This window comes from Passer domesticus, chromosome 6 (assembly GCF_036417665.1).
Source record: "Passer domesticus isolate bPasDom1 chromosome 6, bPasDom1.hap1, whole genome shotgun sequence".
NCBI lineage: Eukaryota > Metazoa > Chordata > Aves > Passeriformes > Passeridae > Passer > Passer domesticus.
Genome location: NC_087479.1, coordinates 39,882,318 through 39,909,152, shown reverse-complemented (window position 1 = coordinate 39,909,152; position 26,835 = coordinate 39,882,318). Strand labels below are relative to the sequence as shown.

General features: G+C 33.7%; 1 protein-coding gene across 7 annotated transcripts in view; it reads right to left on the bottom strand.

The window, feature by feature from the left end:
- Window positions 1-204: 204 nt before the first annotated feature.
- FUT8 (fucosyltransferase 8) overlaps window positions 205-26,835 on the bottom strand; it is a 99,677-nt gene continuing 73,046 nt past the window's right edge. For all 7 annotated transcript variants that reach the window (XM_064424908.1, XM_064424902.1, XM_064424907.1 and 4 more), the window contains 4 exons: window positions 13,039-13,285; window positions 11,710-11,886; window positions 7,688-7,838; window positions 205-3,906 (listed from right to left, as the gene is read on the bottom strand). In XM_064424908.1, the coding sequence (XP_064280978.1) occupies window positions 3,589-3,906; window positions 7,688-7,838; window positions 11,710-11,886; window positions 13,039-13,285 (893 nt within the window). In that variant the 3' untranslated portion in view covers window positions 205-3,588. The remainder of the gene's footprint in view (window positions 3,907-7,687; window positions 7,839-11,709; window positions 11,887-13,038; window positions 13,286-26,835) is intronic.

Below are 26,835 nucleotides of genomic sequence, written 5' to 3'. Positions count from 1 at the left end.
CATAATACTCAGCAGTTCACATGGGCAGGATGTTGGTAGAGAAAACCTGTAAATCCCATGCATCTGATCGTGGGCTGGCCTGAAAATCAAGAACTCAGGTTCGTGGTACATCGGTGTCACAGAAGACCACTTAACTGAATCACTCAAATTTCTTAGCTTCCAAGCAGCATGTAGAATATGAAGTTTCCAAAGATTACATGTACCTGAAAAGTAAGTTCTTAGACAATGTGACAGTGATGATGTAAAATAGCAAAGAACGCAAGAGCGCTGCTCGTATTGGGTTTTATGTATGCAACATGCACACACACACACACGCACCAAAGTTTCTTAAAGAGAAAAAATTTAATTAAACAGCAGCTGTTTAAGGGGGTATGAAGGCTTGCTGTTTTAAGGATATCAGAGAAGGTGTTTGGTATGTGGCAAAAATTCCAAGACTGGATTGCTGCAGTGCTACAAGGTAAACAGAAGAAACATGATGTATGCTTGCTTCCTCACAAGCATTCTGGCTAGTAACTTACTGAGTTCGTAGCCTTCAAAAGATTCAGCTTTCTCCCAGGTATTCAAGACAAAATTTTTATTTCCTATTATTTCACTTTTCTGTGAGCTACAATAAAAATCTGGGGGTCTCTTTTTCACATACCCATCGATCCTTCTATATTACCTGGACCCCACTGTACAGCGAGAATAAAGTCTCAAATATTCATTTTGTTTACTATAAAACAAAATCAGTTTTAATGTACCAATGTCCCAGGATTCCAAAACATAACTAATTGGTAGTCTTAAAGGAAACAAATCTCTAGAAACATGCATCCAGCAAGCAGGGAATTGCTAGATTTCTTCCTCTGAGAAGTACTGAACTTTGAGCACTAGAGTATCATATGACCCTGGGGAATAAGATCATAGCATCTACATTAGTACATTTCTGAATTGATAACAGTAATGCTGTAATTTTGTATAATTTCATGATCATTTTCTCAAAGATGATGACCTAATAATTCATTAGGTACTTAGAATATGTAAGGAGGCATGTGTACCTTGCCAATGTTTTGTCAGATAGAATCTGCTGAGGAATTGCCACATTATATAGGTACAGCTTCTACAACATCAGTGTTTTCAGTTCTCTCCTTACCACACGTGTTCTGCCTTTAGGCTCATCTTAGATATGCTGTTATTTCTCTTCTTTCATTGTATTTTTAACTGAGTTACCTAACTACAGGAAAACTTTACTGTCAATTTATTTATTAATACTATTTCTGAATCACACTCTAAGAAATGAGCTAGAAATTATGGGCTCTGAAGCTGTAAGTAAACAGCTTTAAAAATAAAACATTTTCAAAATCTATAAATGTATACCAATTAGCTAATGTAGTAATTGTGGAGAAACAATTGAACTAGTTTTGAAAAAAAAAAAGCATTGACCTAATTGCTGAGAAAGAAATGTTCATGGGTTTCTATTTTTTTCAAGTTGAAAAGGAAAGTAGCATTAGCTTTACATGTACAGCTCAAAATAAAGTTAAAAAAAGTAAATTACTTAGCCTACATTTGTACCTCTGAAATATCGTATTTGCCTGAATTAATGGAAAATTTATCAGTATCACTTAGACAGGACACTTACATAAAGCTGCTTCCTTAGCAGCTCCAAAATCCAAAATACAGAAACATCAGTTGACTAGGCATCTTTTGTCACAAAAATTCATCTTTAGCACTTCCTGGCTGCTCTTACTAACTTTCCATTATCTTTCAATCAGTCTTTATATCTCATTTGGTACCTAAGTTCATTTTCAATGAAATGTCTATTTAACACTATGATAAATGTCTATTTTTTCCCCCAGAGATTTTCAACTTTGATTTTATTGTTCGTTTTCAAAATGCAAAATATTTGAGGGACATATTACTGAAGGGGATCTACAGGATCAGTCCTGAAAGTAATGTCAGAAAGTACTACTTTGTAATTCCTTCACATACCAATCCAGTTCCATCTCAGCACTACTTCAATTGAAAGCCTGCTGCTGAACTGCACATTGCCAGAGATTTCCTTTTTGTTTTCAGCCTAAAATTTATTCATGGTCAAGTGCATCCATTCGCTATGTAAACACTGTCCTCGGTCTTTTCATAAATATAATTAAGCATATTTTTGTTTTGTTAAGGTCAACTAGCCATGCTGTTTTAACCTTTACTCATGTGGCATTTCCTCAGCCTCTGAACAGTAAACATTTTCTGCTCTCCAGTAATCCAAATTGGATTGCACTAGAAGCTATAAAATGCTATTAAATATTCTTTTTATTTGGAAACAATCTCTTGTCATCTTACATATTATATGTATCTATATATACAACCATCAAATCTATTAATTTATTTGTAAAATTATTTTATAAATTATCTCTCTTCTTAATGAGAGCTGACTGGCAAGAGATTTCAAAACAGTAAGAAGTACTAATAATCTTATGACATGCATAAAACTTCATCCTTGTATATTTTCTTGTAACCTACTATTTTTGGGTAAGCTGTTAGATTTTTTAAAGTAGTCCAGACTGACAGGTTCTATAAATGGGATAAACTGAAGTATTTTACTTAAAAGTAATGACATTCAATGCCAAAATGCTAAGTGGCCATCCATAATACCCTAAATCCTGAATTACTTTCAGAAGAGAAACAGAAAAGAAAATAGTGTCAGAGGGTAAACGTAAGCAATTTAGCCACTGAAATAATCCTGCTGTTATTGACTGTCCACAAAGCTGAGCAGCACTGTGTCCTATGCAACTGCTGTACTACACAAGCGTTTTAAAATTCAGTGAAACTCAGGATACTTTTCCCTTCTTTTGTGGATTTTGTGTTGTTGGTTTTTTCAATCAAAGGCAATGTCCAGAAAATATCACTACTAAAGAATCTGTTCATGGCATTGTTTACAAAAGCTCCTAAGAGACAGTGACTACTTGATTGTTGGATGTAACCTTTATTTTATTAATGATGAGAAGTAATCAATGGAATGCTAAAAAAAACCCCAAACTTGTAAAGAAATCTAGTCTGAAATCTGAATCTGTTGTTTGAAGCAAGTTCAGTGGTCACAGTAACACCAGATGAAAGTGGACTCTTGCCCATTGTGAAACAGGCATGGCTCTTCTAAAAAGGTCACAAACTTTTCAAATATAGGCACCATGTTTCAAATTTTGCACATACAAAATATGTTCATGTCACTCAAATTACACAATGTGGCAGTGTTGTAAGTCTGAACATTATTGTCAATTAATGGCGGAGAAAAGAGCCCAGAGCTCATGTAAGACTAATGACCGGGACAACTCCTGAAAAGAGACAAGAAGTATAAAACAACAGTTTTCCTGTTGTACGTGGGTTTGTGTGTGCATGTGTGAGAGTGCATATAACAAAAATGTTTAAGAGTAAGTTCAGACAATAGCCCATCCACTTGTTCTCAGCTTCTTGTCCAGTTTCATTGCAAAGGCTTTGATTTTAACCGCATGATGAAACGCAAATTCGAATCCCATAGAAACCAATAGTTAGTGTGTTGTTGACTGGTTTGAACCAATCAAAACTGAGTTTTTTATAATAACTGCTGAATGTCTTCCTTTTAATCTACTTGTCAGCCTCTGGGTATGTAGGATACTTGACTGTCTCAATTTTCTCCTTAACTTTATAGGATGGGTACAGGCCTGTTCTTCCTAATTTCCTATTGATGCCTTTTGAATAACCATCCCAGTGGTTTCCAGCTACTCCAATTATATCTCCAGGTTCCATAGGAATTTCATCAGCAGTTCGTGGATGATGAGCATAAATAGCAATCTGGTTGTGAGCATTCTGTCCCCCAAAGTAGTAGATATCATCCAAAGAATGGAAATACGCCGAAGCATCTGGATGCAACGTCTGCATAATTTCATAGGCAACTCGACAAACCTTAGAAATAAAACAGAAGTCATTAATATTGTGTGTGACTGAAATATACCACAGAAATCAACAACCAATGTATAATAACACTTCTCAAGAATGTCAGGGTCTGGAATATCTGGGTTAAAAAAAACAATTAATCAACCAAACAACAAAAATAGCTCTCAAAAAACTAAGTGAATCCAAACCAAAAATCCCACCAAAAAAACCCCACAGAATCCCTGCATATTTGCTACTAAAAAGCATGAAATTTTGCAGAATCTTAAGCAGACCTCTGGTGATCAGATTTGGTAAACAAATAAATTAATAAATAGATAGATAAATAATTAGTACAGTCTACTTCAGTATAAAATGAAAACATCTATATGAACACTAGCAACTCTGCTTTTTAAAATTAATGATCTGTAACCAATCAAATGTAAAAGCAAGTAAGTTTTCTTTTTCTACTACTACCACAAAAATTGTATTATTTTACTTCCCTTTGAACCTTTAGAATTTACACTTTCAAATTTATCCTGCAATAATAGGCCTGGCATTAACTTTTCTAAAGGAAGTTCCAACTTTCACAACCAAAGAGTTCCACAAGTCCAAGGCTTTAAAATGCTGTTTATATTAGAATAGTGACAGAACTGCTGGCAACTTAGAAGACAAATAAATGAAACTGAATTCCATCATCAAGACAGTAATTATGTCAGTGAGAAGAAAGATGCATTTTTACTTGTCGTTGTACCCCATTTTATGAAGGGAATTTTCTTCAGACTGAACACATGTTCCCACATCAGAATTATGCTGCATTTCTCAGAGTTACCAGAAACACAAAAGCATATCACTATATTAAAAAAAGCAAAAAAGCTTTTTCAACAACTGGCTAGAAGGCTCTTCTGTGTCAGGTGTCTGACTTGGCTGCTGTGGGTTTTCTGATTTCTGACCTCCATTACTGTATCCTTCTCTAATTTCACATCAGTTTTATAAAGGCTGATTAACAATATAGCAGATTTCTTCGATAAAAAGAAGCATTTGAGCTTTTTCATAATTTTCAGTCTATGTTAATATAGTAAAGCTTGATTTTACTTTTATTTTCTCCCTTTGAAGATACAGTGAATAAAACTTTGATCAGTCATATGAGACATATTTGTACTTCCTTAACTCCTTTGAGAGAGGCATTTGCTTTAAAAATGTAATAGATTTCCTTTTATCCCTCTGCATCTGAACTTTAAAATAACTTTTCAGAAGTACCTTTCAGAAGATCAGGCTGAAGTTAATTATTTCAAAGTACCTGTTACACATCATAATATACAAACAAGTTTGATTACCCATATATTTGCAAAAGGCTATTTATTTTATATCCTCTGTGACTGTTTTTGTTTTGTTCTCTGTATGCGTGAGTACCCCAGGAAGTAGAAATACATAATACACAGTATAAAGATTTTAAATCTTTTCAGTAGAAATGCTTTAAGCAAGTGTGTCCTGCATATCTGGCACAAAACATTCAACACCTTCCCTCAGCAAGTGTTTTCTTTGTAGCACCAAACCTGGGTGACTAAACTGTAAACCGTGAGGACAACAGGCAGAACATCCATATGCAGAAACATAGCTGAAGCCAGCCTCCCATTTTTTATTCCCAGATCCCATGTTCTACAGCCCGTATACTTACCTGTACAATGAAAAAAACAAAGACTAAAAAATTCTGGAAGGAAATGAAGTTATGTCAGTCAGAGGGAGCTATGACTTCATCTACACGAAGAATCAAGAGACAAAAAAAAAAAATCTTTGTTCTAATGTGTAATCTTAATTCTCCTATTGTATTATGATTTCTGTAACCCCCATGTGGTTTTCCTACAAAATTAAATTAATCTATTCAATTAATGTGACATTGCTGAAATATAATGCCAAGGTAGGTTGTTTCCCTTGACTCTCCATTACATGATAGGACTAACTCCTTAACAACAGTATTTTAAGGAAATACCTATTCTTCAATTTCTACCAAAGTTCTTTTAGTTAATTAATTTTAGTTGATTAATTCCCAAATAATACAGGGGAATTCTTGATTCTATTCAAACATAGCGTCATTTTCTCTTAATACCTCTGTAATGAAGTTCTGAGTCTTTTTGGAAAAATGGAAAAAATAGTCAGCATAGAATTGATTAATGAGAAAGCCCAAAACCACAATGGAAATAAATAAGAATACATTTTAAACCTTATTTTCTCTTCACATCTATTGGACAAAAGATGGCCATTAACTGCCTTATTTTGCTTACCTCAATGCCAAAGTAAATATCAAATAGTTTACTTAATTCATGAAAGGACAAGGATAGCAATTCAAATCATAGAGATAAGAGAATCAAATTAAAAACTCCTTAAAAGGAAACTTTATGAATAGTGGGAAAACTTGCAACATTAGAAAAACCCAATATATGAAGATTCTGTAGAGATCCACATCATTACACGACTAGAAAAACTGGTATTAAACTATTTTTGAGGAGTTTGAATTATTACAGCACAATAAATTGCCTAGAATAAATTAACTACTGGACCAAACTCATGGTCCAGCTATTGACATAACACTCTAATACTGGATCTCCTATACTTTAGTATAATTTTCTGCAACTCTGGATAACCAAATACATGATAAACAAACAAGTCTACTGCCAAATGCATGGTGAAAGAGAATGAGAGTGGAGCTCAAAGACACCATGTACCTCAAAGGGGATTCTGTCAGGTACTCTCCAGAGGTCCTCATCCACCTGTCATATCACTGTGTTGATGTATTTTAAACACATATTCTTCTTTCAGAATGACTCCAGCATTTAAAATTCAATTACAATATATTCTGGCCAAGCCATTTGCAGCTATATTTAAACTATGTTTATACCCAGAGTTTTATTTAAAGCAAACATTTATCACTTTTAACACAGCTATCTGCATATAACAATGGCAGAAAATGTTACAGATTTTTCATTAAGTCTTTATCCAAGACTACATAATTCTTCCTTCAGACTATGAACTGTCTCTACACCAATGCATGTGTGGCATTTGAGACATACAGCTGAAGGTTTTGTTTCTTTCTCTGTGATATGCATTCAGTGGATGTGCTTCAGCTAAATCAAACATTATTATTAAAGTGGATGGCTCCTCACAACTCTTCTTAGTAAGGATTTTTACTTTGGATTTTACTCAGGTCCTTGGTCTGAAACAGCCTGTATTAATAACCTTCTAAATATGCTATAAAATGTCATCTCTCTCACCATCTCATGCAGGATGTGGTGAATGGTAAATAAAGTGTATGCACAAGCATGATAGAGGGATAAGAGGCTTTTCTATACTTTTTGTAGCTTTGCTGTCTTCTTCCTACAGCAATTTTATTAAGAATTGTGCCTGTCGAGGTCAATATATCACTGTATTGACCATCTATTAATATTAATATTGTTCTTGTTCTCTATTTGTCATTACAGTGCAGCAGAAAATTTACATCTGAGGCTGTGGAAAACATTTAATTTTTAAGTAAATTTTAACTTTTAAGTTTAGTATCCGCTTCCATCTAACAGTACAATCATGTGTGATTGTGTCACCTAAGAGAATAATGACAACAGCTAGTAAAAAACACTGAATCTGATAGAAATCATATCTCGTCATATGTGAATTAGGTGGATCAGCACATTAGCCACATTAGCTTAGTAACTTTTTGCTGTGCTTTTTGTCTTAAAACAAATTTTTATAAAGAGAAGCATGAAGAAAATTAAGATTTAGAATTGGTGCATGTAACCAACATTGTCTCTGCATTGCACATTACCTGGGATGAAAATGTACAGACCAGGAAGTCTGCCTGAGACAAGAAGTGAATGTCCAGAATGACACCTCTTAGGGAGTTTTCAGTGTATCGGTTATGGAGTCCTGCTGACCAGGATATGGAGTTATCACTGATAAATTCATAATTTGGATACCTGTGAAAATACAATCACAGTTAATAGCATTGTTCTGATTATTTTTTTAAGAAGCATGACTTCTACTGCAAGATAGGGTTGTTAATTAATTTTAAGTGAGTCTCTGCTTTACAGGAAATTAATTACAATTTTGCTGAACCCTTTGGAATGTCACTGCTGCCTCCAAGCATGCCCTCTCTTTATCTAGAAAAAATAATTAAATAAAAAGATCCTGTACATCTGTCAGATACGTAACAAAGTAGAAGTGAAAGACACATCAAGAAGTATATACCACATTCTGCAAACTATGCTGATTTTAGATGAAATATACTCAGACCACTAAGTTTTCTCTATTGCTAAATAGGATATGGGATTCTGACTTTACTAGGCTGCACTTACTAACATACTATTAGATACTGATTGGGACACTGTGCAAAAAAGCCAGTCACCTGTGAAAGGGACATATTAAATAAATACATGTAAACTAATGAAAAGGATAAAAAAAGTCTTTCATAATTCTTAAGGCCATATGAAGAACAAATTTTGCAATTCACTGGTCAAAAGGAAATAGATTTAAAATTCCATGGCAATACACTTTTCTTGACTTTTTACAAAAGAATTAGTACTACTGTAAGTCAAAATATTTTTTGAAATATGAAACCTTAGTTTATATTATATTAAAATAAAACGTAACATGTAACAACAATAACCTGAAAATTTTTTTTAATCCTTTTTTTTTTTTCCCGCTCTTATGGGAATGGAAAAACAAGAAACCAAAAGAAGGTGGGGAAGAGAGAGAGAGAGGGAGAGTTAAAAATCTTTCCTCCCTGCATCTAATGGCCACAGAGAAGGGTACAAATCAAGCATAGTTATGGGAATGTTTCGAGTTTCCACTGATTTCAGAAGCTGATCAACTTGTTGTGTAACTACAGCTTATCACTGCAGGTGCAAATCAAGCGAGTCCCAGGCTCCTGTTCTCAATCGCTAGGCCTGTGGAAGTGTCCAGAATAGGCATAGAACATTTTCTTCCCTCTGAAAGAAGATTGTGAATGCATGTTTAAACAGATTGAGTAAGAAATAATGTGTTTTCTCAGGTCTTGCTCTGAAAAAGTTGGAAAATATATGAGCTGTTCCACAAATTCTAGTACTTTGAAGCACTGCTGAGTTCTATATATCAGGCATACTATGACTTGTGGGGTGGGGAGGGTTAGCCAAATTGCAGATAGTAGACAGGGAGAAAAGACATTAACCTGCTATTGTGGAAGTAAATAAACAGTAAAAAAAAAAAGGAGAAAAAAAGAAAATACAGACGACTTTACAGGAAAACATTCTGGAAGGAAGAACGTGATTTGTTGAATTTTTTTGCTCATGTACAAAAGAAGGATACCTAAATAGGTTCATATGCAAATCAGAAATATATTCAATATGGTCTCTTTAAGGATTTATGTATATATCATCTGTATTATTTTGAATACCTTAAAGAGTGAAGATAGTCTCTAAGTAGTATTATGGACTAAAAATACATGTACTAGACATTCAAAAATTTGCATGTGAAAATGATTAAATCAGCCAAAGAAAAAGCAATTTACACCATCCCTAACCCATCACTTATGCAAGATAAATACCACGACCTCTGCTTATCAGAAACTGTCAAACGCTTTAATCCCCTGAACATTACAGTTGTTGAACTCTCAACCCTGCTACTCTCTACTAAAATTGTTCTACATGATCCTAATTCTGAAAATATATCACTTCTTTCCTTCTTTTGCAAACAGAACACAAACACTCTACAAACTGTTGGTAGTGACTGCACTATCTTTACTACTTGCAGTTGGTAGACATCTGACTGCAAGGGAAGTTTCTGAAACTTAAGTCAAAACATTTCTGTTTTCATGACTATGATTAGTTTAAATACTTCTCTTGCTAGAAACAACATGCCCATTCATGTGAATGTTGGCTAAATTTTCTTTACTTAAATGCCAACGCTGTTTGACAGCCAGTCACTCTCTCGTTGAGAGATACAGTACCTAGGACTTACTAATATTATTGCACCAAATAATGAATGCAACATAAGCTACTGCAATGTGACAGCTGTTTCTATCAAAGCTTGGTAGTTCAATGTGACTAGAACATTTTTGTCAGAAGCGTAAACCAATTTATAGTTGATTTCACAAGAAGAGAAAGAAAAGCTTCTTTGCTGCCAAAACATGACCTTAACCTGCCTTCAGATGTTATTAAATGCCCAAACATCAAATTGCATCCTGCCTTCTGTGAAATCACAGGAAGTTTTAAATGTCTTCTACTCAAGGCATCTGAAGATGCAAGCAACAGTGGGGTGCAAGCAACGTAGGAAATTAAGTTTCAGCGTAAGCTGTGACCTGTAAACCCAGCAGTGACACACAAAAAATTCTTCAATACTTACAGATTCTATACCTTTTATGAAGAAAACATAAAATTAATGCTGTATAACTGAGCTGTATCTTACCATATTAAAGTAAAATTGTGATTTGGAACGGACTTGAGCTGTAATTCTTAATAAAATTCAGTATTGTTTTAGTGAATAAATTACAATTAGTTTTTGTTGCTATCAAAAACTTGAGATGATATGTTGACACAGGTAAAGCATCTCATTATTATTAAAAAAAAATGCTAAGGTTTGAAAGTTAAACAAAACAAAAAAAATGCATAACTAAGACTGTTACCTCAATATTGAATTCTGTTATGTTACAAACAGTACTTAGAGTTATTTAGGACAATATAAAGAATTAAATATTATAACCTCAACTTTGTATTACCTGTCTTTTCATTGTTTAGATTTGCACTTTAAATGCTATAATTGTTTTTGCTATTGTTCTTGCCTTTACACATACAAAAAAGGATTAGGTTGCCATCATCTGGAGTTGAGTATGTTCATTTAGTTTTCACAAAACACCATAATTTTAAACAGCAGCCTTTTATAAATATGAAAGAAAAACAGAAACAGCACAGTTAAAATAGACAGGTTTTCAATGCTGTAGAAAATTATTCTACTACAAAATAACATTTTCTGCTTACTTTGCATATGCTAAAGAAAATCTGTTATGTAGCATGTTATCTTACATATTTTTCCAAGAATGTCACCAACAATAGAACAGTTCAAAAATTTTCCACTACTGAGTTGCTTTTATTTTAGAAAGTATTAATCAATTAATTAGAAGTATTAATTTACAAGGAAATGCAGGCCATCTAGGAGTAAATGAATGTTTACTGTGTACCCACGTTCAAGAGAGCTGGAAGAGGATACAAGGTAAAAAAAAGGGACAAACACACTGTAAGAAGTTGAGAATCCCTACATTTAATAACAAAATTATTCAACATGTAGGATGAAAGTCTTCTACGTTATCACTATAGAAGTCCTTCTGAAAGAGGAAAGAGCTGCATCATAAGCTTTTCAACCCACTTACAAAAATTCCTCTGACAACTGCTCATATTTTTGGACAGGTTTTATACACTTCTTAATATAGTAACCAGGTTTTACAATATTTCTAAGTAGTTTCTTTTTAATACGTATGTTCAATAATAAATGTTGTGTGATTATTATTTATATTTATATTGTTTATATGTATATTATTTTTATTTACCTCCCTTCTACAGCATTGATTCATTTTTACATAGTCACAGGTGTCTTGCTCCACTCTTCTAGATTTTTGACATTAAGCTTTGAAAAGCGTACTTGGGAGAAAAACAAATCCCCAAAAAGCATATCTGAGAGAAAAATCAAAATCACTGGAAAATTAAATGCAGTCTGAACTGAATAAAGGTTTTAAAAAAATATACTAAAACTTTTGGTGCACAATAGTCAGAAATTGTAAAGCTAACCAGAAGGAAGGAACTGTGATATAATTAATCTTACTTGGATTTTGCCTCTTGCAACAAGGACGGGTCATCTGTAGCCAAATACACTCTTTTTTTATCAACATGCATCCTGCGAGCAAGAAGCTCGAAGCGCTCTTCCACGTGTACCATGTACTCTTCAATGGGGTGAAACGCTGCCTCGGTCCCCACTTTGTCTGTCCTTCGGACGTGAACACTGGAAAAAGGGAAAAAACAGGAATTACCTTTACAAATACTATACATAACTTCAGCAAATGAAATTTTAGATTGAATGAATACATAAAATAATGAGGGTTTAAAACTCATCCATGTCCATCATGACACACTGACAATATGAAGTCTGTTCTCAAAAGCAATAATCTGACAAGGAAGGCAAAGGGTAACTGAAATAAAGGAATGAAAGACATTGAATTATAACATATAAGGTGGCATTCCTTTTGTGCACAAGGTTAAGTTATCTACTGTAGATAGATAATGATTGATCAATACAGGTCAAAAGGAAAATAGGAATATTTGCATCATATAATGCATAGTTTGAATTAAGGTAGTTACAAATGCATTTTTTTGACCTCCTTGAAAGGTAGCAAGTCTCCAAACACAGCAGCAGTGAGGTACCCTACCGGCACAAGGTCAAAAGCCAACTAACATTTGGACAACCTACTGCGTACTCCTAGAAAAAGAAAGTTTAAGGACTAAAGGAAATTCTGGCAAAGGAAGAAGACTGTAGCACAGCAGCAGCTACATTTTTCAGACTACATGATGGAAAAACCTTTCTCCCACAAGCTGTTTTTTACTGCTTTTCTTCCTTCTCCCCATATCTCTCCACACAGACCTTTCCAATCCATCATTATAGCTGAGAAACAACAACTGCAAAAACACCAGCAGGGAAGGGAGAGACACACAGCATGTTCATATGTAGCCAGTGATAAAATTCGTTGTGAATTGTGGCATGTAAATTATAGGCTTAGCCTTCTTTCCTCAATGTAAAAGCTACAGGCATTGGAAAGCAGACACAGACAGTAAAGTGCCTGGAATGTAAGATGTAAAACAATTACATTAATGAAATTCTGTATTACCAGATGTGGAAGGACATGTTAAAAAACCATCTATTGAGCTGCATTTTATATAATCTGTCCAACTGCAGGTAGTCTAGTGTGCTGAAGAAGTACTTGTAATCAACTTGTATTATGCACAGTTAAAAAATAAGAGCTTCATCTAGAAATCACCCTCTCTCCCCACAAAATACTTTGAGACTCTGATTAGCATCATAAAACAATTTTTCTTGAACAGGAATCACTACATACACGTATTAAAGCACAGACAGTTAAAAAGAAAACTAAATACCCACCCGATCACTGGATGTTTGAAACCAAGTTTCCTTGTGGCTTCCTCTATTTCTTTTTCTAGCCAAGGCTGTGGACGAATCAAGTATTTCACAAACTGTGAGACCCACCACACTGCAGGATCCCCATGTACACGAATTAGTCTATCAGCCAAGTCTTCAGGGACAGCCAAGGGCAAATAGGGTGGCCGTGGGTGTAAGCTGTCAACAATGGGAAGTTCCACCACCTGAACATCCTTATCATTAGCCTCACCTGTTTTAAAATACATACTAAGATGAGTCAAGTAGTTTATTAATAAGCTTTACCATTGGCAAATAATAACCCAAACATATCAATTCACCTGTATCTTCAATTTCAAAAGGACTACCTAAACCTTGCTCTGTTTTTTCAAAAACAGCATTAACAAATCTAATAACAATCATAATTTTAAACTAGAATTATATAGAAGCTGTATCTAACAATGACCTGAAGTAGAACAAAATTGAAGGTTCTTGAATTCTTAGCAGCTGGTAGTTAATAAAATATGTGTTCCTGCTTATATATTGATACCTTCTCATATACAATTATACCATTACTGTGTGTGAAGTCTTATCTGGTTATCTAAAATGTTTAAAATTCACTTACTTGTTTAAAAATTAAACAAATATTTTAAGGCATAGGAAATCGTTAAAAAAATAACTACAACTCTGCTGCTATTTTGACCCCCTTTTAGTGCAGTAAATTTCAGTCATCTTTATAACCACTGTTGTTAGGAGAAAGACAATTCCTGTCTTCAAGAATTTAAACTATAAAGTAGTAAATTAAATAACTAAAAAGTAGTAAATTAAATAGACCACAGAAAACACAAGCACTGTATAAGCACGTGATGTACACACAGGTAAGAATTTGTTATGTTTTAAATATTAACTACAGTAGAATATAACGATGGTTTAGATGGGATTTTAATTCAAGGCTAAATAGTCACCAAACATATTTTAAGAGTTTTTAAAAATTACACAAACATAACAGCCTACATAACTGATAATTCAAAGCTACGTTCATATACTGAAATAAATTGTATTACATGACAACATTAAAAAAAGCATTTTTAAAGCATTGAACATTTCAGCTAATATTCCTAGTGTGCCCATTTCCTCCAAAATAATATTTCCATTGTCTGCAGTATTTACTAGCAAAGATGGTTGGTTCTCCCTTTACTGCTTACCAGCCAGGAAAAAAAACCTGCTTTGAATATAAGCAAATTAAACTCATATAATTTTTGATGACCAAGAAAATCTTAATGCTGAAAAAATCAATTCAAGGAAGGAATAATTAAGAGTCTAAGAACAGTTAAAGATCCAAAGGTTAGAATACTTTTGCAAGGCTAGTCAAAATTCTGCAGTAACTCTCTGAGATATGATTATTTAAATAAGGAATGTTTGTTATGATGCAGGTATATTTTCAATTCATTTTTTACCAGATTTGGAAATCTGTCTTCTAAAATGTATCTATATGTCAGTATTTCATCACTGCACTCTATACCATCACTCTAAGGGATTCTTTGGAAGAACTTCCTACACTACAGGTATGGATAATTCTTTTTATTTCAAGAAGCCAGTTCATTTTTTTGTCATCTATTAAATCACACTCACAGGATTTAATAAAAGTTCATCAATTCAGCAAAAATATTGAGCATTTAAATCTTCTTATAATATGATGGATAATACTTTATTAGCATGCCTTCAGAAAGCTGCAATAAAGAAAAGCAGCATGAAGCCAGAGAAGTGCTAAATCTGGTGCAGATGTGAAGTATCAGGCAAAAGTTTAGACAATAAATGTTTACTTTGGGAATGGTATGAAAGAGTGCTTGAGGTTTCATTACCTTTTTCCCCTCAGCCAAGAATGGGAGAAGAAACAGGGTGGCAAATAAAACAATAGAAGTCTTAACCAAGACAAGAAAGAAAATATTTCAATCTTAAATTAGAGAAGGAAATTTGCTGCAAACCTTTTGAGGGGAAAAAAGTGGGTAATGCAAATTTGCATATAAAAGGTAGATTTTTATTAAGTACAGCATCACTGACAAGCTTTAAAACTTTGTTCTGTGACTGAATAAATTTGTTGGTCTGTAAACAGTCATTTGTAAAGTCTTGCTATTGATAAAGCTGATTGAGCAATCTGACCTACTATTTGACATACTTACCCTGAAAAGCACTCAATACATTGTTCCATCCTATTTAAAGGATCAGTGTTCTTAAGGTTTTGAAGAAAATGAGATTGGCCAGAAATAACTAAGAAAACTCTCAGCATATATAGCAAACTATATTAAAGTATACCAAAATGACAGAATATCAAAGAAGATTGTGAAAAAGAATCAGATTGCAGCTTTCAACCTCTATGTGCTCTGTTGTTTGAATAGTAATGAAGTTGCAAATACATTTCATTAAGGAAAAACAATTTGATTGTTGAAAACTACTAGGTCAAGTGTTGTCTTTAAAAAAAATTACTAACCAAATCATAAATTTGGTCATGGCTATTTCAATGATGTTGTACCATGTTAATTGCTTATGTACAATTATCATCTGCTGATGTATATGTGTAGATATGTGTACAATTCCAGAAAACCTTATGGCAACTCTCTAGGTTGTATTACCTATATCAACATGTCTGAATGAAGGAAAAACTCCCTATCGGTCTTCATTCACTTTTAAAAATATGAGATAGTAGATTCAGCGAAAGAAAACTTAAAGCAAGTGTTTGCTTTTGCACTGGACAAAACCAGTGTAGAGTAACTCTTTAGTACCCCTGAAGTAATAAACAGCTCTGCAACAGCCACACAGGCAAGAGACAGCATTCTTACCTGACTGATCACTTTTTTTTTTTCCAGTACTATTTCCTAATAGGCCATGAGCTTGTCCTGTTTTCAACAAGCATAGTTTAAAAAACTGTATCCTTTTTTGGACAGCAGGATATTGTTTTATTTTACTCAGAAATAAGCTCCAATCAAAATCAATGATACAGGAGATAACCAAAACTCAGATCAATAGACAAGCAGATATATTAGAAAACAATGTCACATCACTGATTCAAATGAATTTTTCAACTGAAGATAATGAAACCAAGTTAAAAACACAGAATGAATTTTTAATCCACACTTCAGTTGTTAACTACATTTTCTCTAATTTGTAAAATGTTTTTCTACTTCACAGATGTATTTTGTTAAGTAACAGATAAGGCATAAAAGGTAATAATCCATATTAATGTCTGCATATTTTTTTCATGTTGGTAGTTTAAATCACAGCATCATCATGTCAGTCAGGTCTGATTCCCCGCTCACTGGTGGTACAATTTTGATATTTGATACAGAATCGTAGAATTATTTAGGTTGACAGGTAAGTTATACATAACTTACATGTCAGCGATACTTCAAGTTTCTTCTTCTGATGTGATTTATTGTACTTTGACAGTTGTCAAAATTTGTGACTATAATTCTATTTACAGCTTAACTTTCATATGACTCCAGGTGCTATTTTCAGTTTGGAATAAGATAAAAATTGTCTTCCAGAGTTCTGCAACTTAATCCTGATTTGGATTTTGCTTCAGTGAGTAACCAAAGATTGAGTGTTTTTGCAATAGTCATAAAATACTGCAATATTGAAAACACTCACTCTTAGCATAACAGCATACTCAGGAGGAAGGTCCTGGACAGAAAATTATTTTAATTCAGATGACCTATGTCAGTTGTACCATCTAGCCCTTATTTATTACCAGTTTTTGGAGATGCTCATCACTAATACATCAGTAACACAGTTTCAATTTTCACAAGACACACTGAATACTTTTTAAGTACTGAAATGAGCTCTGTGTGTTATGAAAAGCATAACTTTCCTTTGCTACAGTATCCCAATGTGCCTTAATCACTTTATAGCCCTCAGGACTTGTATAATTTTTGTGATTTGGCATAACCTTACCGTCTGTCTACTTCTCAAACTTACTCTAATTTAAAGCCCATTTAAAAACTTTTGCTGTTTGTATCTTTCTTATCAGCTTCTTTTGTAAGCCTGAAAAAGTTGATTTGACTCAAAAATACCTTTGGAATTTTGTCATTTTAGGTAAGCTTACTTCCTGCCATCTGAACATTGGCTCATACCTGCACTTGGATGGGCATTTTCATTGGGTGCTGATTAATTTATTACCTGAAAGGAGAATGACATTTTATCATGCAATCACTACTATTAGTTAACTATTAACATAGTTAATGTTAACTGAAAACCTGTTTGATCATTCACTCCCCTGATATTTCAAAATTCATCAGCTAACTTTAATTTTTTCAAGAAGTCCTTAGAAGTATGCCAAGGAACGCCATGCTAAGGACATTCCTGTCTTGTAACTGAGAATTTCAATTTAATTTCAGTTTGTCTTGTTAGAAACACGACTGACTAAACTGATGTAAAAATGTAATAGCTTCCCTGCTCTTCTGTTTCTTCAATATACTTAATTAAGTTGATAGCAACTTGCATAAAATTATCACAGATCTACTTAACCAAGCTCTACAGCACAAAGACTGACTGCCAATTTGGAACCTTACCCAAGTGAAAAACTCTAAATTCAACTCAGCAGGAGATATGTCAGAGTGCTGGGAAAGCTGTTTGACTAGCACAGGGTATGGTGAGAGGATTGTGCTGAACTCTCTCAAGGCTCCTCAATGTCCTGGTGGCTCCTGTTACGTATTGCAAAGGACAGCAGGTTCAGGGCTCATCCATACTTCAGTGCTTTTCACACACAGTAAAAAAATGACAACTATGCAAAGTTATATTATGTTATGCTCTTCATGAATATAAAGTTACCTCACAAGAGCTTTATGCCATAGTTGAATTATAAAATGGAATTGCCATGAGGTAAAAATCATATTTTTCTTTTAAACTAGTCAATGTAAAAAACAACTCATACATCTAAATGGTTTTTTTCTCTAAGCTTTTGCTTTGTACAATTTTAATACAGAATTTTTGAACTTGGTTTCTTAATTATTTCTCACTAGTGTTCCAATTACTAAGTTTTTAATCATCCTTTATGTAATCAAGCCTTTTAAGGCAGACAGGTGTTGAATAAATTTGGTGCGAGTCTGATTTAAAGAAAGTGAATATAGTCCTTTTTTCCCCAGGTTTCACATGCCATATGGATAGTGTGGTCCCATTTGTCATCCCAAGGGGCTGAATCTCAATACCTTCAGGAGTGAACAAACCAAAATGTTTTCAAATATGCCAACATGCCTTCTATTACTTTTCTCAATCCAGCACTTCCAGGGCTTTTTTCCTGCATTCTTTCCTCTTCTCTACAGCACAACTCTTGCAACTACCCTCGGTTGCTCTCATGTCTCTTACCTCTCTGGGTACCGTTTGCATGTTGAAAAGCAGCATCTGTGATCAGTCACTGCTTCTCACTTCCTCACAGCCCTGAATGTTGACTTCAGTAGCTCTTTACACACACCCAGTCTACCTATTTTGAAGACTTCTGAGAGACCTTAACAAGACCTATTTATTTTAGTCAAATTTGGCCAAAATTTGTCCAAAATTCAGGACTCAAACCAAGTTAGGCTTAAAGAAGAAAAAGAGCATATAGAAACGTAAAGCATGATGACAAAGCTTTAGCTCTCAGAAGAAACTTGTCTAAATAAATCTGTAAAGATATTATTTTATTATCTCCCTCCCAAAAACTAAAACTTTAATGATAGTCTTTTCTGCTCCTGCAAAAACTGTAACTTTCAGAGCTACTGAACTACCAACATGTCTTTGTAGCACAAGTGAGAGTCTTGAAATAGTATTTATTTTCCCATGTTATTCCGGTTCTTTGATAATCCTACCCATAATCACCATAGCACAAAAATGAACAGTGCTTACTGTCCTAACAAATGATGAGATTCCAGTGAACATTTTCCCTTTTGACCTGATGGAGGACTCAACTGAGTGTAACAATTTCTGCATTTGCAAAAGCTCTGTCTCTTAAAAAATAAAAGCAGTGGTGCCTTTAGAGCCTCTGTTCCCTTTTTAGCAGCTCAGGTGAGCTGCATTATAAAGACTGCATTGTATTTCTGTTTCACTCTATGAAAACTTCTCATCATTTACCAGAAGCTTTGTGCAGCAACTGTCACATCACTTTGAGAGAACATTAAAAAGTAAAGATTTCTCCCATCCTCAATTGTTTAGATACCCAGCATGTCAGCTGGAAAGTTTACAGATGAAGAGATTGCAAAAATGGACTTCACAGAACAGTCAGAAGACCATCAAACTAGGTAGAAATCAAGACGCTTACTAGCAATTTATTTTTTCTTTTATCTTTATACATTCAAACTGCTTTTGAACAATGCCCTATTTCATCTAAAGAGCCAATATATGAAAGGGGTACCCGCTAAAGAGGAGTTCCAATTCCCTGGCTGCCAGAAAATATCATGAAATATATTTGCAAAGGCAAATACACTTTTATAAATGCAAAAGGGTTTTGCCACATTACCCAACAAGTAAACAGAATTGATGTTTTAAAAGTAAGAACATATGTAAGGATAGTTGAAATAACTCAGGAACACATAAAAAAGATCATTACAGCTATTTTGATGAAAAAACAGTTTTGGATTTGATTTCAAACAATTGCACTGAAGCTTATTCTCTATTTCAGTCTAATGTTAATTATTAAATATTGAAAATAGTTACAAATACTTGCTTTGAATATTAGGTTATCTTTTCTGGAAGAGAAAATAGCTTATTTTTATAATAATCCTTCAACAGCTTCAGGGACTTATCTCTTGCATGCATATACTGACTGGACATGCACTCAAGCCTGTAACAGGCATGTATAAGCATGTAAAACACAAGACAACATGCGGACAGTATTCCATATCTCATGACGAGAAGTTTCCAACAGGTCATGACAATGGAGCTTAATATTTGCAGCTGCCTGTCCAGACATCTAATGGAGAAGCACTCCCAGTTTAGACAAGATATTTACTGTCCTTTTGAGATAGTGGTATATAACTCCCAATCTTGTATTGTTCTAATTTAAACACTTGGAGGACTCCTCTTTCAACGAATTAGTAAAAGTACCTCCATATGCAAGTCCAGATGGAACACAGATCTCAAAGTATTTGTAGACAAAAGGACATTTTAGTTACCCATAAATAAAACAGAAGAGAATAAACCTTCCGTGTTGTTTGAGATTCATAGCGATGAGGCACATGTCACCTTAACAATGTAATTGAAAGAAACAAGGACTCATTATACTTCATAAGGTCTACCAACATGAAAGGAGAAATCAAGAGTGCAAGCCTGCAATAATGGAAAAGTACATTTTTCTTATCTTCAGTCATAGGGGAAAATGTAAGGGAAGCATTTTAAAAAAATCAAGAAAAATCACACATAAATAGAGATGCTTTCTTCATAACTATCACAGTAATAAACTATTATTAAATTGCACATTATTAGAAAATTAAAAACACTACCTTAAATAAGGGTACGTGCAAAAAAAAACCTGTTTTGTTCAGATTTGTCACAGGATTTATGCAATATCAGATAAAGGAAAACATCTTCCTAAGATTTCTCTATAAAACTTTAGCACAATCACATTCACGGACATGTAGTGCCAAAAATATGGTAATAAAGTAAGTATATTTTTTTTCTTTTAATATAAAATATTTATTGTTTCATTCGAAATGCTAAGTTAAATTAAATGTTAAAATTAATGTGGGTCTTCAAATATGGGTAGGAAATCAGTGCAATAAAAGGCAGCTTTTCTAATTTCTTGTCTGTTCACAACACTAGAAATAAATCAGTGGGCTGAAAGCCTAAAGATTAAGAAACAAAAATATAAAATTTAAAAAATTATTTTTGCATTAAAAGCCTTAGTATAACTTTCAGTTATTTCACATGGTAGAAAAACTTTATTCAGAACCATTTGCCTATAAGCAACTTTTCAATATGACATTTTGAATCTAGACAAGAGATAGATCTTGAGAATTAGCTGACATTTTATGGTTCTCTTTTAATTCATTACTCAAATGCAAAAAGATAAAAACCTTTTAGGACTTGGTGAAGTTACACTGAAACGAATGAAATGCCCAGCCTTGTGCTACTGTAAAGAACGAAGAGTAGCTGCATGACGAGGAAGAATGGCCACCAAAATAATTTATATATTCCCAAGCACCAGAGCCATACGCCACAGTGCTGGCTCTGCTCTAGGATGTCTCCCACCTGGAAATGGCAGTAGTCATTTTCAAGATGTAGGAAGGGTTTGGATCACTTGAATTCAACTCCACACCTGCCAGCTCAGGTTACCTTTGTTTAAAGATTACTTAAAAATAGGTAATATTACTTAACCAGAACATTGTAATGACCAGTGTAATACATCAGAAAGTTATTCAAAACTTGAATGCAGGTTCTAATTACCCAAAAACCTAACAATGCTTTGGATTGAAATTTATGCAGCCAAACAAATAACTCAGATTAACATTTCAAACCTTGCAGTCTGTTTGAGACCTAACATATTTAGTTTAACTCATGCCATCTCTTCATATTAAAAAAAAAACAAAACTGATTTTTTTCATTTGAGTACAAAACACATTATTTTTCCCTAATGTGCATGCTACAGTACAGCTTTTCATGGAAAAGTTTTTTGAAAAAAGCTTTTCAAAATAAAAATCAAATAAACTCTAATATTGAGCCAATTTTTAGCTCTTTTACTTATTAAACAATCCTTAGAAGGGTGACAGTTAAGGAAAAACATTTTTTCCAGTTTGTAATGGACATTTTGTTTACTAATTTGTAATTTTTCATCCGTGATTTAATGTTCATGAGGAAAGTTTGCTATTAACCACTAACCTACAGGTACTAGTTTTGCTACTACATTGTGGGGGGGCAACACCAATCTGTTAGGAAAAAGGGAAAGCCATGCTTCAAAGTGTAGTAATTCATATTAACAGCTAAGATCTGTGATCTAATATGAGATTGATTATTCCTACCACTGAACAGAACAAAGCTAAGAATCCTTTTCCCCACCTCCATGCATTCTGGATTTCTAAATCTTCAGCTTCCCCTTATCAAGAAACGTCGGGAAAGAAGCTCCTGCTATTTGGAAAGTAATTATCTTCAGTCAGGGCACATTTAGGTTACCTTCCTTCATTTCAACACAGTTAAAGAATTCTCAGGGAAAATGGTTGCTAATCTGCTTATGGCCCTGCCCATGCAAGGAACTATTATCAAATACTCAATCGCATTTTATACAGATATCAAATCTTAACCTATATTAGCAATGACATAAAGAGAACTCACTGCATACAAGCCCAATGTTTCTGCTTTTCTGCTTCTTGAGCATTTCTGATAGATAGCGTGATTATATACATCAACCTTTAAAGAAATACAGAAATTCTTACTTCTGGTACCAGAAAATTTACAGGACAATAGCTCTATTTAAATGAAAATATTTCCCATTTATCTCCCATCCTGTAAGAGATGCCACTGACATGCAAAACAACTTCCAGGAACACCATTCTTTTACCAAGAATTGATTTGATGTAATTCCTCATATAATTAGATGAGAGCCAGCGGTACATTTAGGCCACATAAATGGCTTAATTAGGATCAACTTGGCTTGATTGATTATAGTGTGAAAGAACACACAGATGTATTCTATTACAACCTCCTTAAAATACAAATTAATTTAGTTTAGTATGGCAGATTTGGGACTGCACAAGTGAACTTCATGACACAAGTTGTAAGACAATATTAAAAGTATCACTACAAAACAAACAAATTTTAAAAAACCCCATACCCACTCCAAAAAACCAAAGGCAAATATTCTTCTGGTTGAAAATCCCCAAAAGAAATAAAACTGGTTACAAGAAAAGACTGCATCTCCTGTAATTCCAATGTTAGATCATGCTTTTTTTTTGCTTTTCTGCTTCTTGAGCAGTTGCCATAATAGGGGTCAACAGCAGCAGTGAGTTGTTGTTAAAAAGCAGACCTCATCTCTAATTAAAATAATCCAGACACATCTTTGTCTAAAAGTAGAAATATAGTATTTTAGAAATACCTATAAAATGTGGCAGGACCAGCTTTTAAAACTTGATTTATTTTAGAACTGAATTATGGTTTTTAATCTTGGACTGTAAGGCAGATTTTTATGTCCTTGAATCAGTGTAGATCTTTCTCAGAATCCTTTCATATTTATCAATATTAATTTTGAAGGCCAGATAACAGAAGTAGACAGTTTCCTGCAGCCTGTCTTTGCTCTGCACAGTGAAAATAACTTCTTGCTATTATTCCATAACCCTCCACTTAGACATGAACAAGGATCACACGTAGCTCTTTTAGGCTACTGCATTGCTCTGAAAACTCAGACCTACTTCATTAGAATTCCAAGGTCCTTTTAAAAGAAGTTACCACTTCCCAAATATATTTCTGTGTTTACACAGACAAATATCTTTACACAGAGTATCTTACAAGGCACCTTGAAGACAAAAAATCTACACAGCATCAGTAGCTTGATTTCAAGATTAACACAACTGAAAATAGGGAAAATTCAGAGAGGTTGCTGTTCCATTCTGTACTCTCAAATCACTGTTCTCCAGCTTGCTTCATAGAAATGGAACTTGTTTGAATTAAAATGTAACTAATGAAAGTCACTGTATAAACACAATGTTAAGAATTAGAACTGGAAATGAATCCTTTCTTTCTGCAAATTTTTATAAATAAGAGTGAGATGTGGGAGGAAAACATAATTCATACAATTGTATGCAAGTTAAAGTGGTTTTTTTAGGCCAATACTAAATATTCAGCTGATTTCCATAAAAAACTACTGTCAAGGAATATCTAGTTCATGGAGTGAAACTACTTAATTTATTGCAATTAATTCTGTACAACTTTTTATGGTTTGATTTTGCAATTTTCATTTGGTCCTTTTGATTACTGTTGCCTGATAGACTTTAATAAATTAAACATTCATTTTGTGTACCCACAGTATCCTCATTCTTGAATTATACATATAAACATATTAGTTAATTCATATTTTAAGATTGTAGTTCAATTAATACTTAAAAACTGGCACTATCAACAAATGAAGAGCTCTGCCATTTTCTCCCCTCTGGGTAACCCTTCCTCAAAAGCATTAATTCATCAAACCATAGTTAGAGGCAGTGAAATCAATATTCAAGGATAACTGCAGGAAACTTTGTTTCAGGTTTCCTTTTTCAAGTTATCTTTCATCTTTCTGGTTTTTAGGCCTTATGGGAAGGACACATACTGTTATTTAAAAGAAGTAGATGACTTCTTTACCTCCACATCCCTTCAGTCTCCAGCTTGACATGCAGATATGACTTCTAACAGTACATTAATCTGTCCTTCCTATTCATCTGTTTTCTTTTTCATTTAGGATTTTTTGGTTCAGTTATTTTGTAGTCCTCTTTCAATTTATTACTGGGGAATGCCACCATAACATCATAAATCAGCAAGTAAAAAATTGTAAGAAGAGGCTCTGTTTTAGCATACAGCAATGATAATAACATTATAACCTGGCTAACTAATTAGTTTAAAGAAAATTAATCAAAAATTTCATTACAAATATGTCTTCACAAGTTCTCTACATTTTGGCTCTCATTACTAGTAAATCATTCATGCTTCTTATAGAAATTCCTACCTAAATTATTCATAAACAGTTTGACCATAGATATCAAAGGAAAAACAAACTACAAGCAAGATGCAATTACAGGCAAGATATAATTTTCGAACTAGGAAGAGCATATATACATCCATCTCTCAAGATTTTTTTCTCTAGAATGACAGTATGACTGAAACAAAGGACAAGGAAAACTTATGCCACAGTGTAAAATAACTATTGTATTTACAGAAAACTGCAATAGAATTCTCAATCATTTGATATGTTTAAGCCAGAAAAGCTGAACTTGATTCCAGAATTACCACATCAAACACAAAGAACAACTCCTGCAAGACATGATGTGGGCTGAGCTGACCCTTAACTCCTCACTGATGAGAACACGTCTTACTGATCATCTGCTATCAGGCAAATATCAGCTTGCTCATTCAAAGTCACTTTACTTCCCAAATCCCAAAAACAAGCTCAGCTTTTATAACTAGTTAGGAGAGGACCAGACAAAGAAAATTCCAGAACTATAGGTAATCTCAGCCAATATAAGCCTCTTAACTCTTGGAGAAGGTATTACAATCTAAATTGTTAAAAAAAAAATAAATTAAAAATTATCTATTTAGGTCTGCAAATTACACAAAAGCATCTCTCTTAGAGGATATATTTTTCTGACTTGTTGGCCTATTTCCATACTTACACTGAACACTTGCTAAAATTATTCACTTGTATTAATATTTTTGAAACATAATTTGAAAAAAAATTAAAATCCCTACAACTACACAGTTTTGTTTATGCAAAATGAAAATTGATAAATTTCAGTGCATTTTAATGTATTTATTTTGCAAATATAGAAAATCTCTTGCTGATTCCAGAATTTGTAGAGAAAAATAAAGTTGTGGTTTTGCAAACTGCTCCTAACTAGAGTTAAGAATTTCAGACTTATTTGTCCCTGAAAAAACAGGAAACAAATAAACAGATATAAAAGTAAATAAAAATCTATATAGATTTAGAGCGACATAAAAAGCGCACAGAAATCTTCAGCAAGATACACTGTCTTTAAAATTTAGCAGCAATTAAGTATCCAGTGACAACTGAAGCCAGGCAGAGGCTAGGAAAGAGATCTCTTGTCAGAATCATTCATCCTCACTGACCAAGCCATTGCACAAGATGAGAATTTAACAGTTTATAGCATGTGTGCCTGGCCAACAGGCCAGCTACAGAAAGATTGTCTTTCATAGCCCTCTAGCTCTAGAATACCAAAACTCAAATTAGTGGCATTCATTATTTAAAAAATAATTGCTTTCATCAGGGTATTTCATATGCTCAACCTTCAACCTATTCATCCTGATCTAGAAACTAATTGAAAAGGAAAAAAAAAAAAAATTAAAAAAAAAATGAACCCACACTGTAGGAACCTAAAATAAAGCATTATTTGTAATTTCATCAGCAAGAGCCTATATTGCAGGAAATCATCATCTATTTAAATCAATTTTCACAAAAATATATGACCTTTTGAAGCCATGTGTGCATGAATGAACTGTTTCCCAGCTTACTGTGCTCAAAAGTTGCTCACAAAATGCCCGCATCTAAATTCTGGAGTCACATAGAGGAGTCCACTGAGAGCCATGTCCAGTGTGTAGTCTCACTTAATAACTTTGCCAAACACAAATAAAACTTCATCTGGAGTTCTCAATATCTGTTGTCCATTTAGAGTTGTTTTTATAAAACACCCAACCATTTCCCAGTAGCATTTTTTTTGCAAAAAAAAAAATCTCATTCACAAAACTCACTAGAATTCTCAGAGCTAATTTTGTAGCATCTCGAAGCTCTGAAAAACAGATGCTATTTCAATATGCAAATGCTGTTTCAATGTGTAAGCATGCAAGTTTACATGCAATCTGTAAACTGAATTTTGTAAATCTGATTAAGTTAATTTCAGACTTGTAAAACTTTAATAGTTACTTTAAGATTCCATATGCACTAGGTATGCAGTGTCCTAGTGAAAAGACTGAAGATGTTGATACGTTTTGATTACCAATCACATGGAGAAAGATATCATTCAAAACAAACATTGTTTACTCGGACACAAACAAAGCTACCCGATCCTCCAAACATCAGTGTCCATCTACTTAGTCTAGGCAAATTGTTCAGCATGATATAAAAATGGACCAGCTTGCAACTCA